The 19594-nt window shown below is 37.9% G+C and overlaps 1 protein-coding gene across 2 annotated transcripts in view; it reads left to right on the forward strand.

Annotated features, from left to right (window-relative positions):
- LOC140752056 (membralin) overlaps window positions 1-19594 on the forward strand; it is a 141506-nt gene that overhangs the window by 73251 nt on the left and 48661 nt on the right. For both annotated transcript variants that reach the window (XM_073086202.1, XM_073086201.1), the window contains exon 9: window positions 1206-1338. In XM_073086202.1, coding sequence (XP_072942303.1) covers window positions 1206-1338 — 133 coding nt within the window. The remainder of the gene's footprint in view (window positions 1-1205; window positions 1339-19594) is intronic.

Genomic DNA, 19594 nt, shown 5'->3' on the forward strand with positions numbered 1-19594 from the left:
ACAAAAAAATACTCGTGACATAAGTTAGCGGCACCTTCCTTATTAACGCTACGGAAAGTGACGTTAGCGTGACCAAAGCTAACCGTAGCGTGTGTCAAAAACGACACTTGTCTACCATTTTGTCCGCAAGACGTCAAGCTACGGAAAAATTTCAAGCGTTAGCGTTAGCGTTCCGATACTTGTCAAACATTGTCTACGAACTTAGCGTGACGTGACGTCACTGTTCCGCAGCGTATGTCATTCCCATACATTTTTAAGTTAGCGTTTGGCGTTAGCGCTTGCGGAAAAGTATTTTGTCTAGGCCCGCTGCTCTGGTTTGAAGGGTGTGGTAAAAGAGACATACTTTTCCGTGGCGTTCCAGCTTAATCCTCAGGGGTAGCGGCGCATTAGTGGCCGACCTCAGGTACTAATATTTAATCCTGTCTGGGATTGATTAAATATGCCCATGGGCGGCAGGAGCCACTTATCATCAGGTAGACTGTATGATCGTCTGCTACAGCTATATTATAAAAAAAACACCCATTTAGTATTTTTATTAACCAACGACCAACATCTTAATTTAACTTACCTCTGTTCTGGCGCCGTAACTCCAGTGCATGTGTAGGGGTTAATAAGCTGTCGACATGGTCGGGTGTCGGTCGTTAGCGCGGCGATCTCGGGCGCTAATTAGCGACACTGCGACACCCGACCGCGGGATTCCGGTGTCGCGTGCGACATGTTTAATGCCGTACGCCGTGATGTATGCGGGATTGTGCGGGATTTTAGTTGGCTGGATTTATCCGTGTAAACTGCATTTATGTGGTGAATTTAAGTGCAATGTATAGGGCCGGTTTAACAAGCAGTTACAACGAAGAAGGAAACTGAATAACCATAGATTTAGAGTACGCAGGACCTCCTACACCTTCTTGGGGTCAGCTTTTTCGGGCAACACCCCAGTTTAGACCTATTCGCGTTCTAACTTAGTCCTTAGAATATAAATATAATGTAACCTATAAAAAACATCGGGACTTATTGCAGACGAAGAAGCATAGACGACAGTCCCTCGCTACTTCCATGTTGTAAAATATATGTTAACTAATGTTGTTAACTAATGTTGCGCCTATTTACGCCGAGTCCTATGATGCTGAGTCAGATGCAGATCAAGATGTCTAAACCAGATAGTACAGATAAAATCGTAACTTGTAACACGTTTTCCTTGTTCACAGGTATGGAGGCGATAATGTCAGAGTTCTTCAACGACACGACGACCGCGTTCTACATCATCTTGATCGTGTGGATAGCGGACCAGTACGACGCGATATGCTGCCACACGGCGATCGCTAAGCGGCACTGGTTGAGGTGAGTTTAGAATAGTTTTATACGTTTTGAAATGGGTTATTTTTGGGGGATTTTTCTAGTGCAACAGTAATAAACGGCAGTTCATTTTTAGAAGTATATTTTTGGACGAACCGGATATGAAACCATGAATTGGATTTGTTGTGAATTAGACCCAAAAAGAACTAGATTAAAGTCTAAAGATTGAAATCTATTTGCTCTTATTCAGACTTTCAATGCGTCAATCGAAGATGTTGCCATACAGCGAATAGGCTGGACACATAAAAGACGAATTTACTTGAAAAGGAGCCCAAAATGGTCTGTTGGTCGGGTCGTAACTATTTCTGTATTTTAATATCCATGGCCAAAATTATAGATAGATGAATGAGGAGTGGAGGAGAAATAGGTAGAGTGGGTAATCATGTGCTTATAGTTTTGTTTAATCATAGCGTTTCAAAATATTTTTATAAATACGAATTCTGATCACTAATATTGTACAAATAGTAAAAAATAGTATCTAATGATGGAACCATTAAATATTATAGAGAAAAAAAACAAAGTTTGTGTTATACATTATTGTTTACTCTACCTTTTACATCAAATACCCGTCATCGAACGTAAGTGAGTACCACGTTTGTCCATATCTTCGTGTGGTGTTTGTTTTGAGCTCGTTATTTCATGCCGTTTGGATATCTATTGACACACGTCGTTCCTACAGCTGTGTTTTATTTTAGATCCGGTGCGCGATTGGTGATGTTTTGCGGATAAGCGTTGTTGTTGGATTGACAGTCTTTGCTGTGCTTTAATGATGCGGATATTTTATATATCATTGATTAACTTTTATGATGCGTATAGTCACCTAAATTCATCGGCGATGCAGTGATTTGCTTGGGCGGAGGTTGAATAGTAGCTTAATCAGTATGGGCGCTTCTGACCTGAAAGTGGTCTCTGCCGCCCATGGATCTGTAATCAATTCCTTATAGAACAATGAGTCTACTTGAACTCAATTTAAAATGACTACGATGACTAAGATCGTCAACTCGTATATAAGTCAGCCAGCATACAGACCTTTCCACCGAAACGCAAGAACTGCTTCGAGCTAGAAATAGGTGAATCGGTGATCGAACCATACGGGATCGAACAATACATAATATCGATCAGCAATTATACTGTTTCAATAATGTTGGCTCTTTGAGAGCATTCCACTTCCACTAGAAAGTAGTGTATAAACAGTGGGCACACTTTGTTTTTTCGTCGCCGTCTTGAAACGCGTATGCCTTAATCAAAGGCGTCCGTTCCGGCACGAAGCAATTTGGTTGGTCGTCCGCTCGCTCAATAAGGAGAGCGAGCGCTATTAAAACAAGCGCAAATAAAGCAAATTGAAAACGGCACCGATAGAGGGGGGCTCTCGATAGGGGGCTAGTTTGACCCCTCCCCCGGCCCCCTGTCCCCCCGCAAAAACAACATGCCGCTGTCCACCAAGACCTCTGCCTCATCTTTGTGTCACATATATTTTAACTTAGCGTATTGAGTGCTAGATTTATAGGTGTAGATAAGTATATGTATAACGTATTCCGTCTGCTGTGACCAAGCTAAAAATAATCGTGGGTCGTTAATAAATTAAGGGTTTGTCTGTCCCTGTGCATGCGTGTCTGCGACATATTGGGATGGATCTAATTAGGGCTTTTTTATGTTAAAAGGTGACCAATATGAGTCCAGTATTGCAATCTCCTAACTGTATGAAATGTTAGGTCTGGTTTAGTATTATTCTTGGTGTAGTCTTCAATTATCAAAACGTGTTATATTCGATAAATCTAAACCTAAACCTAAAAATAGTAATATATCCTTTATATAATATAGAAGTAGCAAATAAGCATGCAGTCCACCTAATAGTAAGTGGCCCCTACCGCCCATGTAAGACAAGTTTTGTGGTCATAGATGCGTTGCGCTCCTGACTACTAAATTAAAACTCCTTACATAAGTGTTCCCCTTATCACATCCTCAAATGAGAACACAGCAGCACTTACCACTGCTATAATTAGGCACACATAGGTATGATGATATTACCCCCAGAGTTCAACCACAAAGGTTTCTACTAACTTTATAATCTATATCTTATATTTTATATCAATAAGTATGTTTTATTAACTCAAAAGATTTAAAATAAACAAATCTAGTCGTATGGATCGTTTTATGAAAAAATAAATGGTACTCAAGGAGATTTATTAACTTTGACCGTCCGTTTGATATACACGAAAGCTACTCAGTTCAAAGGAAAACTTCTAATATGTGCACAATATTAAATCTCTCATACTGTTTATTAATGCATACGGAGCTCTTACGTGGAACGGAAAATAAAATTGTATATCCTTTTAAAACTCTTAACCATATTACGTAGGCACTGCTATTTGCCGTTGCCTTATGCCTGGCACACACACATTTTTATCCAATAAATTTAAACGAGACTTTGTATGTAGGTACTGGTAGTGATAGCCTAGTGGTTAAGAAACTCGGCATCTCGATCGAGGGGCCCGAGGTTCAAATCCTAGGCACGCACCTCTGATTTTTCAAAGTTATGTGCGTTTTAGAAATTAATTATCACTTGCTAAACGGTGAAGGAAAACATCGTGAGGAAACATGCATACCTGAGAGATTTATAAAAAAAAAATCTCACAGGTATGTGAAGTCTACCAATACGCACATGGCCAACGCGGTGGACTATGGCCTAATCCTTCTCATTATGAGAGGAGACCCGTGCCCAGCAGTGGGACATTAATGGGTTGATGATGATGATGACTGGTAGTGGAAACAGTATATTTCGACCGGGTTGATACCACCGCCACATCTAGTTCTAGCGTGAAGAAGTCTTGCGTGTTGGTGGAATGGTTGATGCTGGCTGATTTATTGATGAGGCGACAATCTTTATACCTATTCAGCAGTGGCAACACTCTCAGTGGTGTCTGAGAGTGGCTTCAGATAGTTCCTGTTCTTTATAGTCACTTGGTGGCCGTGCCAGTGTCCATGGGTGGCAGTGAATTACCATCATGTAGTATGATAATTCAATCTTATAAAAAATCTACCCTTTGCGCCTTTTTATGGGCCATAACATCGTCCTTCCTATTAATTATTTTCTTTTACAATTATTTAGACCATTTGGAAATTCTGTAAATTTTACAACGACTGACAAATTAGTATAGATCGAAATTTAATCATACAAGTATTATTTTCTGATATATCCTTACTAATATTATAAATCCGAAAGTAACTCTGTCTGTCTGTCTGTCTGGTTGTCTTTTCTTCACGCCTAAACCACTGAACCGATTTTAATGAAATTTTGTACAAAGATAATCTGAGACCCGAGAACGGACATAGGATAGTTTTTATCCCGGAAATCCCACGGGAACTAGGGATGGCGATCTAAGATCGATTAATCGGAGAATCGATCTTTTGGACCAAAAAGTCGATTATTTAATCGATATCCTTACTAATATTATAAATGTGGAAGTAACTCTGTCTGTCTGTATGTCTCTTCTTCACGCCTAAACCACTGAACCGATTTTAATGAAATTCTGTACAAATATAGTCTGAGACCCTAGAATGGACATAGGATAGTTTTTATCCCAGATAGCGATCTTAGATCTATTAATCAGAGAATAGATCTTTTTGACCAAAAAAAGTCGATTTTTTTAATCGGTTTCCAGTAATGGATCCTACCTACGTTTGTGGGTCTTTTGGCATACTCTAAATAACCATGAGTTCAAAAATATCAATTCTTGCAAGCGGAGACGGTTGCAACATTATATTTATTTATATAGATTTATTGGGATTATATTAGGGGTGGCGATTCTTCCCGAAAAAGATCGATTTTTGAATCGATTCGAATCGAAGTGCAATAAATCCATTCACAATAAAATCGAGGCCCTAAGAATCCATTCTATCTTCGATCTTTTTTCGAGGATGGCGAAAAAAAAGGTTATCAGGATCAAACAAGCACTGAAATTATGTATCCGTCAGCAAATCCTTACTTCCTTACTAATATTATAAATGTGGAAGTAACTCTGTCTATCTGTCTCTTCTTCACGGCTAAACCACTGAACCGATTTGAATGGAATTTTGTACAAAGATAGTCTGAGACCCGAGAAAGGACATAGGATAGTTTTTATCCCGGAAATCCCACGGGAACTACGGATGGCGATCTGAGATCGATTAATCGGAGAGTCGATCTTTTGAACCAAAAATCGATTATTTTAATCGATCTCCAGTAATGGATCGATTGAGTGAATCGATCTTTCAACCCAGAAGATCGAAATTCGATTCTTTCATAATTCACTTTACTTATCCATGTTAGTCGATCATATATCTATTTATATAAAAATGAATATTTGTCTATATACATTTTATAAAATCGGAAACTATGCATTTGATCAAGTGATGATCTTATGCATAGTTGTTGTCCAAGAGCCCACGAAGGTTTGGGAGTTGGTAAGACCAATTTTCGACAGATGGCACCACTGTCATTCCAATGAAGGTACGAATTTTCTGTTTTATGTATGTCATATTATATCCTTAAAATGCGGGCGAAGCCGCGGGCACCACTAGTTACAAATAAACACAAAAAGTCACCATTGTTACATATAAGCATTAAATAGAAAAGTCGGCTTTGTTTTGTCTGCTTATCGGTCCTATTCAGACAATATTGCCATGTAAATAAAGAAAGGTAGTGCCATAAAGGTAGTAACGCTACTTTTTGAACCTTGCAGTTTCACCGGATAAAAAGCAACCTATTAATATAAATGTTCCTTATAACAGAGCTCTTTGTCAATTTAACTGTGCTCTTTTATGTTATTATGCGTAATATACCATGTAGCTCCTTTATACGCCTGATTAAATTATCATGATATAATAAAACCATGAAGACAAAGATGCAATATTGTTATAACAAGATATTACGTACGGGCAAAGGTAACATTGTTAAGGTAAATACAAAAATGCAGGCAGTAATAAGGGCATACGCACACTGTATGAGATATTAAAGTAGCTGTGAGCTTTGATAATATGAAAAATATGGAGGTAAGATAACGTAATTTTGTTACAGTTGATTATTCGTGTGACTTTAATATCATTGTATTTTGTGTTTTCGGTGATGATGAATTTAAATCAAGATAATAATGGTATTGAGATGGTATAAAGAGACTCATTTGTAGTGTATAAAATAAATTCTTAAACTATGGCTATATTAAAGTTTTAACGTCGCTACAACTTTGCTACATTATTGAAGAGGGCGTAGATATGTTGTAGCGGTAGTCGTTTTATCGTAATTATAAAGAGTTAGACACACTTTTCATCAAACTTTTGAGGTAATTTTTTGTAGACCTCCACATGAATATCACGCAACTTACCAAACGTCTGTTTGTTGCATCTTCGCCTTAAATACTGCACTTGAGACGTACCGTACCCAAGTTTCTCTAATAGCCGCCTCATGAAACAAATGGGTGAAACCACCGGCAGCGGCACCGGGTCGGCATCGGGTCTGCGGCGGTGCGGTCGCGGCCGATCGGCGGCCGCGTGACGAGCGGCTCCCCGCATAAATCTCGCCGACCGCCAATTAAGGCCCGCCCCGACAGTTTGTCTACGACGCCGCCCTGATTGCTCTCACTCGACACGCACTCCCGACCTTTAACAGATCGATAGCTATGTTTAGGTGACCCACAAGAGCCGATGAAGGTTTTTTTTGGTTTAGTTCGTAAATGGCCATGCGACACCATAACATGACGCCGGGTCTAAAAGTCCGCTTTAGAATGGTTGATCTCATAGGATTTTTTATAATAATTGAGCATCATTCACTTCTTACTAGCGTTTTCGCGCGTACATTATGTTGTGAGTTAAGATCACTCAAGTCTGTTCTGATCTTCTTCTCTCTCTTACAATCAGATCTGGTCACCTTACCAGTTATTTAACTAAACAGGTGGATGAGATAAAAAATTCGCAAAAAAGCACTTCGATGTGCAAGTTCCATTGTAATCGGTAAATTGGTGTTGGACACCTCAAACATCTCGAAAATTCATGATAAAAAATAGTGTTACTGCTTCAATTCTAATAATCTCTCCTACTATTTCTGGTTATGGTGTATTTGACGTATACTTTGTTTGACTGTGTTCAATGTATCATATAAAAGGATACAACAAAAATTACGGGAACACGCGTGGGAATTAGAAGCAAAAACAAGTCACAAAAAGGCGTCAGAATTACGCCTCTTCAAAAAGCTGTCACGTTTGTAATCGTCCCACTTCGAATCGCGTACGATTCGAACACACGATACACGTTTATTTCTATTAAAAAGCGAAACGCTCCCATCATAAAGCGTAAGTGACTCTGGGCTTAAATAATTCGAGGCGATAATGTGTGTGCTATTTTATTTATAAGCGAAACGCGAGTGAGTTGATGCGGCGTCGTTAGAGGGCGCTTCTCGTATGTCATTTTAAGGATGTGCCAAATTGAAGGCTCCGGCGGGCGTCATCGCGAGGGGAGCCTGATTTATGCCCCTAGCCCCTAGCCCCCAGCCGAGGCGCACTTCGATTAGAGGTTTATTCACTCGGCCGAGGTCAGTTTTCTCAAACGTGCCCTAATATCTTTGCTCTTATTAGAGGGGTTACGACAAATAATATTTATATAATCTGTTGCGTTTCTCGCCTTATTTCCTTTTCTCTCTTCACGTTATAATTAGGGGTCGTATTGTTTTATTTATATGTATGACATGTCAACAATCTAATAACTAAGTGAAACTCACAAAATACAAAGTCCTGTAGGTTAATGTTGTTGGAGAATGAGTTTCTTTTAAAGATTTTTCCATGTCTTTATTCCATCTACTTTTATGCACAAAAGGTAAGACAATCAAAATCATTTCATCTTCATGATTTAATTCAAAGAAAAAATAGTCTTTTGTATCTATACTACAACAAGTTTTAATATATAACTCGTGTATAATTTCTAGAATGAATATTTTTCCTATTTGATCTACATTCAACAGCATCCTAATAAATGCTAAGTGTCCGTATGTTCCAGTAATAAACTGACACATCCCGTGTTATAGCGCTAAACGAATTTCAGGCACATAACGTCTCGTTATCGTTATTATACTTGTAGTTTTATAACCGTGGCAGGCCTGCTTGACACACTTTCTTCGTATTACCGTCACTTGATGTATAGTTCATAAATGGAAATATTTTTGGACGAGATGTGTATTTGACTTATCTAGAAGGCATATTGGGTAGGCAATGTTGTACTGGTTTTCTGTTTCCCACGCTGATGGTCCAAGGTCGATTTTAGGAACGCTGGTTTTTTTATCTTACTATAGGCATGCGTTTGGCTGCAACGTTATCTGATGTTAAATAAGATGCAGCCTTGGATAAAACACGCTTGCCTAGAAGTAGCCTATTCACCCTTGACTTGAACAATCCCAGGTCGTATGTATCGGGAAACAACGAAAGCGGGAGTGTGTTCCATTCTTTAGCGGTACGCAGCAGGAATGAGTTGCTAAAACGCTTAGTCCGCACAAGAGGAATATCAACCAAATATTGATGGTATCCCGCGGTTCGTCTAGATGTCCGATGATGGAAAGGGACAGCAGGAATTAAGTTGTGAAGTTCAAACGCACACTCTCCAAAATGTATTCGATAGAAAACAGCCAGGCGAGCAACATGGCGTCGGTGCTGCAAGCTGTAAATCTTGGCATCGAAAAGTGCATCATCGCCAATCAGCCATCTCGCTTGTCTTTCCACAGAGTCCAAAACATCCAACTGATACTTGACGGCTCTATACATTTCTTAGCTCTATGGCGAAATCTATAATGATACATACAAAGCCAATCCGGACTGTCCGGCGTGCGTCGGATCGAATTACGACCGCGTGATGCTGTTCGAGATCTTGAACGAAAACGACTCCGATTTCGGTAATCATTCCTTTGTTTCTGTAATTTACGGATTTTTAGGCTCAATTTGGCTAGTTCCGCTAATATGAAATCTTGTCGAAATTGGTACTCGGAGTGACTTGCACTTCTGCTACCTGCAAAGGTCGAGCTGCCTCCATGACCTTGTCTGCGATGGTTGATAGATGCTCCAGGTCCTTCGCTTCACTCACTGCGAGTACAGCACGCACTGAAGGCGGTAGATGTCCTTGCCATAGGATGCGCAGCGTTTCGTCCGGTATCTTTTCACGTGCCAAATCCCTCATCCTGCGTAGAAGTTGAGACGGTTTCTGGTCTCCCAATTCCATTTCGCTGAGGAGTTTCTGGAACTGCCTAATTTCCGACTCTTCGTACACTTTTAATAGACGTTCTTTTAACGTGTCAAATTTCTTCATCACGTCGGGGTCACCACTGTGCTCGCTGCGTGTAGGTGTGTATAGAAGAGGCGTCGTAACAGAAACAGCCAATAGTACAAACTGATTTATTCCATGCACAAGTACATTGGTTGCGAGCAACTGACTGACTGACTATTTATTGTGAGCGACAATAAATATATAAATTTTGCTCGGCACAAACCATCTCGGAGGTGGCAAAAGTACTCCATGCAGGATCGCACTTGTGCCTTATGGAGGGTGAGCAGTTGCTCAGGCGTGAAGTACTGCATCACCTTGTTCAGTATGCCAAGTTTTCTCGCTGGTGTTTTTGCCGGGGACTCAATGACGCGTCCAAAATTGAGTTTAGACAACAGATTCATGCCATGATTTCTATGTCTTGTACATGCTTTAATGGCGAACAAACATATCCTAGTACCTGTACCCAAAAAATGAATGCGCAAGAAATATTACAAAATTATTCGTGTATCCTATTTTAAATCTATAATAATTAAAATATATTATTATCTGGTCGTAACGGTCCCGCCTAACTATTTTCGTTACAAAAATAGTTTTTCCAATATTTCTTCTCTTATGGCATGTCTGAAAAAAAACAAGTAACTTTAAAACTGAAATTATGCTAATCCTCTTCAGAATATTTCGAATTTAATTTCTAATATATGTTTGACAAAGTTGTTTATGAAATGTATGATATGAGTTTTCATGTTTAATATTGCATTTAGTTTTCGAAGTTCACAAACAACTATAGAATGCTTTGAGGGATCTGTGTGCGCATTATTTCATAACCCAAATGAGGTCGTCATGTATTGAAATTTGAAACAGGTAGTGTTCTATGATAGTTATTGATTTTGAGCTGCTGTGATGTATAACTAGTCGCGCGTTCAAAGTGCAGAATTAAATTCATGATGGCAGCTATTAACAATATTAGGCTGGCTTTCTATATACATATATTTCTTAGTTGTATCCTTTTCAATAGTGAATTGCTGGTAGTATAATTAATATAATGAGTTTTCCATAACCATAAACTCCAATGATTGATAATGGAGTGAAATAAAAATTGCAATCAAAAACATAAATGAGAATAAGAAACCAAGTTCAATATTAAGATTATGTATGGTTGTGATGACTTCGCCAGAAAGAATTGAGATCTCAATGGATGAAAAATTAGTTTCAATTATTTTTTAACAATAATTATTAGTTAACAATTCTAAAACAAAACAATGTCACGTTTCTGGCTATTAGAACGAGTTTTGATATTTAATAACAGACCTTTTTAAGTTAAAACTGTCATTTATTCGCAAGAAGACGACGCGTGACAACGCTTGGCTAACTCACTAGAAGCAACTTTTTGTTTCGGTTATTTGACTACTATAATAAAAGGTTAAAATAAAAATGTTTTTAATTATAACTTCCAAAACTTTTGCGCGACAGCCTTTCCTATTTCTGTCGAATAATAACAATAGTGTGTGCTGCTGCATAAGACAATAGTCATCTGTTAGCATGGTGTTAGTTGATGAGCCTTAAATGCAGTCAATAATAAGTCGCGCGTCAAACGCTGCGTGGGCGCCCAGTCGAGCGAGCAGCGAATGCGCGATGACGGCCGCTGTCTACCCTTAACTACGCTTGGCTGTCTCACTACATGTAACGTTTTGTTTTGGTTATTTAATATACTCCTCGTATTATAATGAACGGTTAAAAATGCTCTGAGTGTACAAAAACTCCTTGTAGATCGGTTTTAACAGTCATTTATTCACAGAAAGCATTCATTTAAATTCATAAGACAAAGGTATCTATTAGCATGGTGTTAGTTGATGAGCCTTGAGTGCAGTCAATAACAAGTCGCGCGTCAAACGCTGCGTGGGCGCCCAGTCGAGCGTGCAGCTAATGCGCGATGACTGCCGCTGTCTACCTTTAACTACGCTTGGCTGACTCACTACATGCACCGGTTTGTTTTGGTTATTTAATATACTCCTCGTATTATAATGAACGGTTAAAAATGCTCTGAGTGTACAAAAACTCCTTGTAGATCGGTTTTAACAGTCATTTATTCACAGAAAGCATTCCTTATAATTCATAAGACAATGGTATCTGTTAGCATGGTGTTAGTTGATGAGCCTTAAGTGCAGTCAATAACAAGTCGCGCGTCAAACGCTGCGTGGCCGCCCAGTCGAGCGTGCAGCTAATGCGCGATGACGGCCGCTGTCTACTCATAACTGCGCTTGACTGACTCACTACATGCACCGGTTTGTTTCGGTCATTTAATGTACTATTCTAATAAACGGTTAAAAATGTTCTAAATTTACCTACCAGAACTATTTGTAGTACAACTCAGTTTGCGCTACTGCGTCACCTATCTCCGCTTAATAAGAACAGTGTTAAGGGCCTCTGTATTTGAGTTGGGTGTGGTAAGGGAGCCACTCCGAGGCGTTCCAGATTAGTCCTCAAGGATAGCATCACATTAGTGGCCGACCTCAAGTATGAGTTTAATCTTGGGGTTGGTTTCCGGTGGAGACTCCTGAAGTCAACCATAAAACGTTGTAACACCTTCAAATTTTATTTTGGCAGTATTCTTTTCTTTATTGACGTAATTTCGCCTTAATTGCATGGATCGTGATTTGAGCGAGATTTCACAACTTTTGAATACTTCTTCAATATTGTTGCGTCCCATCAAAATTTTAAAGAAAACATAATATTATACCTACTTCATCTGCAGTTTGTCGCTGAAAATTTATAACGTCTACTGTTCGATAAAGTCGATTATGAAAATAAGGTGTAAGTGTGCGACGTCAGAGACGACACGTGTCGAGTACACAACTCTAATGAAATACAAATGAACCAAGACACACCCTCCAATGCTGCATTAAGTACACTCGAATGACTTGATGCTTTTTGTTCCAATTTTAAATTACAATAATGATTTTTTTATTACAGTATTTTAATTCGCGATTGTGTTTAGCCGGCATAAAAGTAAATCCTGGTGTACCTATAACCATTGAAATTATTAAATGGATTGTTATTTTTATGATTTAATTAAAATACGCACCAATGTTAAAGTTATTTTTTCAATAGGTATCAAAATGCGTCGTTATGCAGCGATATCTTACTGATAGTAATAGCTGATATAAATTTCTAAAGGTCTGGGTCTAAAGCATTGCATTTCTGTGTACATTTCTGTGTTTCAATGTAATGTTGGAAGTTAATTTCATGGTGGAAGTATTAAAAATAATTGGCAGGAGACTTGCATACCTTCAAGTTTTTCATACAATTCATAAGTATGTAGAAAGTCTGTCGCTCTAACTGTATTTCAAATCAAATCATTTTTTTATTCAAAATGGGTTCTTTACAGAGCACTTTTTGAATGTCAATACAACAACCACCACTTCACAAGGTGTTTCGTTATGGAGAAGAAGCGGCGAAAGAAACTCCATAACACACATCTTTTCAAAAAATGTTTTTTACAATGTTAAACTTAACCTAATTGTACATGTGGAGCTGGAACTACTTTAGACCACACCGTTTTGTCTATAGTACACACTTAGTTTATAGTACGCTTTTTTTACATAGCGTTTGTTTAACGACATGTTTGAACTTTTTTTCTGTAAGATTCAAAATGTGGTCGGGTATTTTATTGTAGTAGCGAATGCAGTTACCCATGAAAGATCTAGCCACCTTATATCTATGTTTAGGAATTGCTAATTTTTTTATATAATTTAATCAAGAACCACAATTACTCGAAAATAATATTTTGATTGATTGATTAAAATTCGTCATTTCCTTTAAGCAACCGACTCAATTATATACCTTACAAAATGTTTACAGCAATATACTGTACTGCCACTTGTAATCAACTTGTTACCGCTGTGTCTTGGTAGATAATCAACCCTATGGAGTATCGTCCGTAATGAGATTTTAATTGAGGGTGTAGTCGCGGTGATCTGTCGACAGATACGCTTAACTTCATTAGGCCGGTCGGCGATTACGTTACCTAATGTAATTGCTCCTTAAACAATGTAGATCATGTTTGGAAGTGATCTCCGTTTTCCGTCTCAAAACGCGATCTCACTTAGACTTTATTACGTTATAATTAAAACGGAATTAGATAGCCACGGTCGGTAGAAATGTTGTAATTTGTAGGCTGAGACGGAAATATTAAAAAAAAAATTTTTGGTTTATAAAATGTGTGTTGGGCTTAATTGAGAATTGTATGCGATAATTGTTTTACCGTTTGTTCTAAATATACCATATCTTACCTTTTATGTACGATATACTTATAATTTAACGTATAATTTTCCCTTTCTTCAAAATAGTGATCTAGTGTTCCTAAACAAGGTACACAAAATCGACTAACTACCAATATAAGCAGAACATTCGGAGTTCCACATGTAATTTCATACTTATGAGATATTTTGGGATTAAATAAAAGGATCTTAGAATAGTGAAAATTAGACTAAAAGTTTGTTAAAAATGTACCAGCATTTATTGTGAATTATGTTACGAAACTGTTACAATTAAACGAGTACATGGCTCTTACAGGGAGTCATACGCGAGTAATCTATATTTAATCTGTCCCCGCATGCAAATTAGTGCGGTGTACTAAATCGTGGAATGAGAGTCGACTATAGTCTTGTGATCGTCACAGCGGCGCCGCCTCTGGCGCCTCATTTGCATCTTGACACCGTCGCCACTAGACACATGGGCTCGCTCGTCAGGATTTTCCATTTAGACGTCTTTCCGTTACGTACTTACGCGTTTGAAGGGGATTTTATGTAGTGCCTCAGTACGTTAATACGCAATGTACACTGATGTAAAGTGTTGGTTCATTTTCAATCGTATTGAAATGCTTCAAATGTTACCAAGTTGTGGAGAGCCATGTCCAGGAGTGTGGAATTAAGAGTGGCTGCCATGGTGGTATTCTAGTTGATAAATCGATATTGGAATAATTTTGTAGAAAAATTTATCAAACACATCAATTTTCACAGTAGTTAGTAAATTCGGTCTTCTCTTCTCTCTTCTTCTCGACATCCACAATATATTGCATTAGAGCTTTTTATGAGACCATTAATATTAGTGGGCATGGTTATATTATATCTGTTTGATAGAAGTAATACAAGAAAATATTTCGTGCATTAAAAGAGTATTAGGTTAGTCTGTTTAAGGTAATGATTCAAATCAAATCAAATCATTTTTTTTAATTCAAAATAGGTTATTTACAGAGCACTTTTTGAACGTCAGTAAAACTACCACCACTTCACAAGGAGTTTCGTTATGGAGAAGAAGCGGCGAAAGAAACTCCATTACACACATCTTTTAAAAAAAATGTTTTTTTACAATGTTAAACTTAACCTAATGGTACATGTGGAGCTGGAACTACTTCAGACCACACCGTTTTGTCAGTCAAATAATCACTTAGTTTATAGTACGCTTTTTTACACAGCGTTTGTTTAACGACATGTTTGAACTATTTTTTCTGTGAGAATCAAAATGTGTTCGGGTATTTTATTGTAGTAGCGAATCTAGCCACCTTACATAATCTATGTTTTGGAATTGCTAATTTATTTCTATTTCTAGTATTAAAGTTATGGTGGTAACTATTTTTTTCAAACATATCCGTGTGTTTTCTTACATACATAATATTTTCATAGATATATTGACTATGCACCGTCAATATATTAATAGTAGGAAACAGTTCTCTCAGGGACTCACCACGTCGCAGACTATATATTGACCTTATTGCTCTTTTTTGAATAGTAAATATAGAGTCTATGTCAGCAGCACTGCTCCACAGCAGAATGCCATAAGACATAATGCTGTGAAAGTAACTGAAATAGACAAGCCTGGCAGTGGGGATGTCTGTTAACTGTCTAATTCTTCTGATTGCAAAAGCTGCAGTAGTAAGTCTGCTGGACAAAGCAGAGATGTGGGGACCCCACTGGAGTTTAGAATCAATGGTTATCCCCAAGAAAACAGTTTCATTGACAGATTGCAAAGTCTCACCATTTAGAGCGACATTCATCCCCGTATTCCTTACATTTGGTAAGTTATGTGATTATGAACTTGTATTTAATATTGACAAATTCCTTCTCAGAAACAGACTGACACAACAATATGTCAACATTATTTTAGTTCATACAAATATGAGTAAGTATAATGAAGTTGTTCTCGAGTAAATAAAATAAAGTAAGGGATAAACGTCGTGTTCGGCGGTCGGTCGAGCGTAATTAACGCTTCTTAACAGCCGTCATCGCGCATTCACTACACGCTCGACTGAGCGCAGTCTCGCCCGCCCGACGCGCGGCTAGATGACATGTTAAATTCTAATAGTAAAAAAATACAACACACTTAAAAATACACTTTGGAATAGTAAGTGACAATTTGCGTCAAATTTCCACGCACTTAAAACTGAATAGTATTTCGAAAATAAAGAGGTTAAGTCTCGTTATATTGATTTTTATATAATAGTTTTTTTCATTACATTAAACATTTGATAAAGGCACAATACGTCGTCATTTTTACTGTATTTTTTTACAGTTAGTTCCGGGAAAATGCTTTATAATATATAAGTAGCAAACGAAATGGCATTCCACCTGATGGTAAGTGGCTACTGCCGCTCGTGGACATCTATGATCTATGATCAACATTAGATAAGATTAGATTCTTAGCTGAGGTTGGCCACGGATGCGTTGCTACCCGTTACCACACCTTTCAAAATGGAAAACTGCAGCAACGCTGTTGTTATTAGGCAGAAATAGGTGCGGCGGCGATATCAGTTCTGGAGTCGAACCACTGAATTAAGTTCGAAGGTGGTAGGATCATTTCTACCACCGTCGAACTTAATTCAGTTAAGCCGACGATTAGAACTAACATTAGGACAAACCAACAATAAAGAGCAAGCGTATTCAAACACGTGGAATAGACGTACTACCGAATAACAATTTTTCGTTATAAATAAAAATGTATTATGACCGGTCGCATAAAACGAAGTATGGCGCTATGTCAAGGATGATCGGTCAAGTGTTGTTTCATTTGTTTGCGGTGGCGCGGGCGCGGCTCGCCACTCCCGTGTTTGTGGCTAGTGTTTGACCGGTTTCTTTATGTTGACCGTCCCCCGGTCTTATACCTTGCCGGAAATATGAGGAATAGCGCTTTAGTGGTTCGTACTGGCTTGTAGCGGCGTACGGGAGGTTATTCGCGGCTGCAAACTTTATTTCTAGTTTTGTTGTGTGTTGATGTCCTAGATGAGCCCTATTTAGTTTATATTAAATAAGTTACAATTTGACAACGTTTTTTATCGTACCTGATAAGAATTTTCATCGAGTTTAATCAAACTTAGTCAATTTCGATGGAAGCGTTCGAATAAAAAAACTTACATTAAAATGTGTGATATTTTATAAGTATTATAATTGCTATCAAAGTAGCTATTTCGTCAAAACCACTTGATCTTCCATTAATATGTTTTTAAGATACTTTTAATATTGTAAGATACTTATGGCAGACCTAAAAACTTGAAATAAGTATTTAAGAAGAAAACAAAGATAAAGTAAAAGTCCTAAAAGTTATTCTTATTGTGAAACAATCACAAAATTGTTTATTTACGGCAGATAACAAAGTATCCACACTAAAATCTAAGAAAACCCAATTTCGTTAGCTACAAAAAAGTTTGGCTACATTTAAGCCCGTATCTCTAATAAAAATATTTCGGAGGAAAGTAAGTACGCACACTATTATTTCGTCGTTCGGTCTCTCTGTCAACACGCTCTGGTGCCTTAGTCCTCTGTAAGACGCCGTGACAAGTATACTTGTGACATTTGCTTTCGGTAAGTTTTGCCGACGGATATAGGGAATGCGTGTAGATGGCCGTTAGGCAGGTTGACATGCGTGACGACTTTTTAATAACCACTTACTGCGAATTGATTTTTCTTGTAGGTATGTCATGGATCAGTTTTCGGTTATTTCGAAAATTCGGCTATTTATAAAAATATTCGCGTGTTTCTATTAATATCTGTACAATACTGTTCTCTGTACAAATCTGTTCAAGTTATTGTATTTATAGGATTTCTTTTGTACGTTCGGTTATGGATTTACATGTCTAATTCGTCTAAGTAAGGATAAAACTATTATCGACATTCATTTTGTTGAAAGAACTTAACCTTAAGTCTATAATAAGATTTACCTGTTGATCACATCTGTCCACGCTAGAAATTGACCGATTTTAATCTTGGTAGTAAAATATTGGAATTATCAGATTAATTAATGATGGGTGTTAGACATCAAATTCTTAGTTCCCTAAACTTCCGACGAAACTTTATTTCGTGCTAGAGAAGAACATCATATTTTTAAAGAGCAACAAGACGGAAGAAGTATATGAAGAGAACTGTTGAATTAATTTTTTTAGTGTATTAGGGTAAAGTAATACCATAATATAATAATATCAGCATAAGAAGGTGGTAGAACCCTTTGTGGTTCGACTCCGGCGGCACCACCACCACACCTATTTCTGCCTAATAACAGCAGTGTTAGGCGCTGCTGTGTGCTGTTTTGAAGGGTGTGGTGAGGGATACATACTTTTCCGAGGCGTTCCAGCTTAGTCCTCAGGGGTAGCGGCGCATCTGTGGCCGACCTCAGGTAGAAATATCTAATCCTATCTGGGGTTGATTACAGATGTCCATGGGCGGCAGTAGCCACTTACCATCAGGTGGACTCCATGCTCGTCTGCTACTCCTATATTATTAAAAAAAAAAATCAGCACGAATCAGTTGCTGTATCAGGCTTCCGACTTCAGAATATTTAATTAATTAAGTCATCATCATACAGGAATCGGGCACGCTGCGGCGTCATGAAATGTTGCGTTGTCGCGTCCTGGAAATCTACTACATAGTAGCAGTGTATTTTCCGTAGAAATAGTGCAAAGATAAATTCTGAGTAAAATGTCATAAGGTCACCATAATAACGAATGCAATAACTTGCAAACAGAAGAAGGTCGCGTCAAACTACGTAAATAATGTGCATTCTTTGCGGGGAGCACTAGAGTGCAATTTTTCACAGTATTTGCGGGCGCGGTCGAGTCTCCATTCCCTATGATTTCATTATTTGCTTTCAATCAGCATTGTGAGCCCCCCACCCCGGCGCCCCTGCCCCTCGCCACGCCGGGATTCCAACTCGGAGCGAATTTTGTTTGGTTTCGTTTTCGGATGCTATTTGTTGTTGAGTTACGAAGATTTTTATGCCATCACCGACCCGCGCACATTTATGCGCGACAACAGTTTTTAGTTGCCCGAATGTTTTATTCAATTACATTTTTTATTGTTTCGCGTTCCGTGTGTATTTTTTCTGGTTTCGTATTCGTTTTAAAATGAAGTACCAACGGAAGGGTTAAGCTTTGAAACGTTTATTTGATTGTTGGCTTGTAAAGATGGTTGAGGTTAATTATATTTGATGTTTGTTAGTTTTAAGGAAAAAAGTAATTTAAAAACATTTTAAAAGTCATACATTTTGGTATAACTTAATACCTCAAATATGAAGGTTTAACTAGGTCTTTGACGAACGCATTGAGTTTAATTTAGATGTCATATGGGCGCTTAAATAAATAGTACTTAATCACTGTAGTTATTTTTTGTGCTCTTATATTTTTTATAACCGAAAAATATTAGCGTTTTAATTTGTTTTTGTGTGTGTGTTGTGACTATGTTAAAATTTTAAACTGGTTTTTAAAACATATAAAATATTGCTAAAGGAGATGTTTCATTTTCGGCCATCTCATGTACACTATATCCAAAAAACACGAATAATTTGTATAATTGAAGAAAAATACACATATATTTTGATAACCTAAAGTATTCCTGTTTAAAAATATTTAAAATAAGCATTCCTCATTGAAATATTAAATATGGCGGAATACTGTCAATGTCAAGTTTTCAAAACTGTCGAT

The sequence above is a fragment of the Epargyreus clarus genome, unplaced genomic scaffold (genome assembly GCF_041222505.1).
Source record: "Epargyreus clarus isolate Ecla_fem2 unplaced genomic scaffold, WU_Ecla_fem_2.2 ptg000024l, whole genome shotgun sequence".
Taxonomy (NCBI): Eukaryota; Metazoa; Arthropoda; class Insecta; order Lepidoptera; family Hesperiidae; genus Epargyreus; species Epargyreus clarus.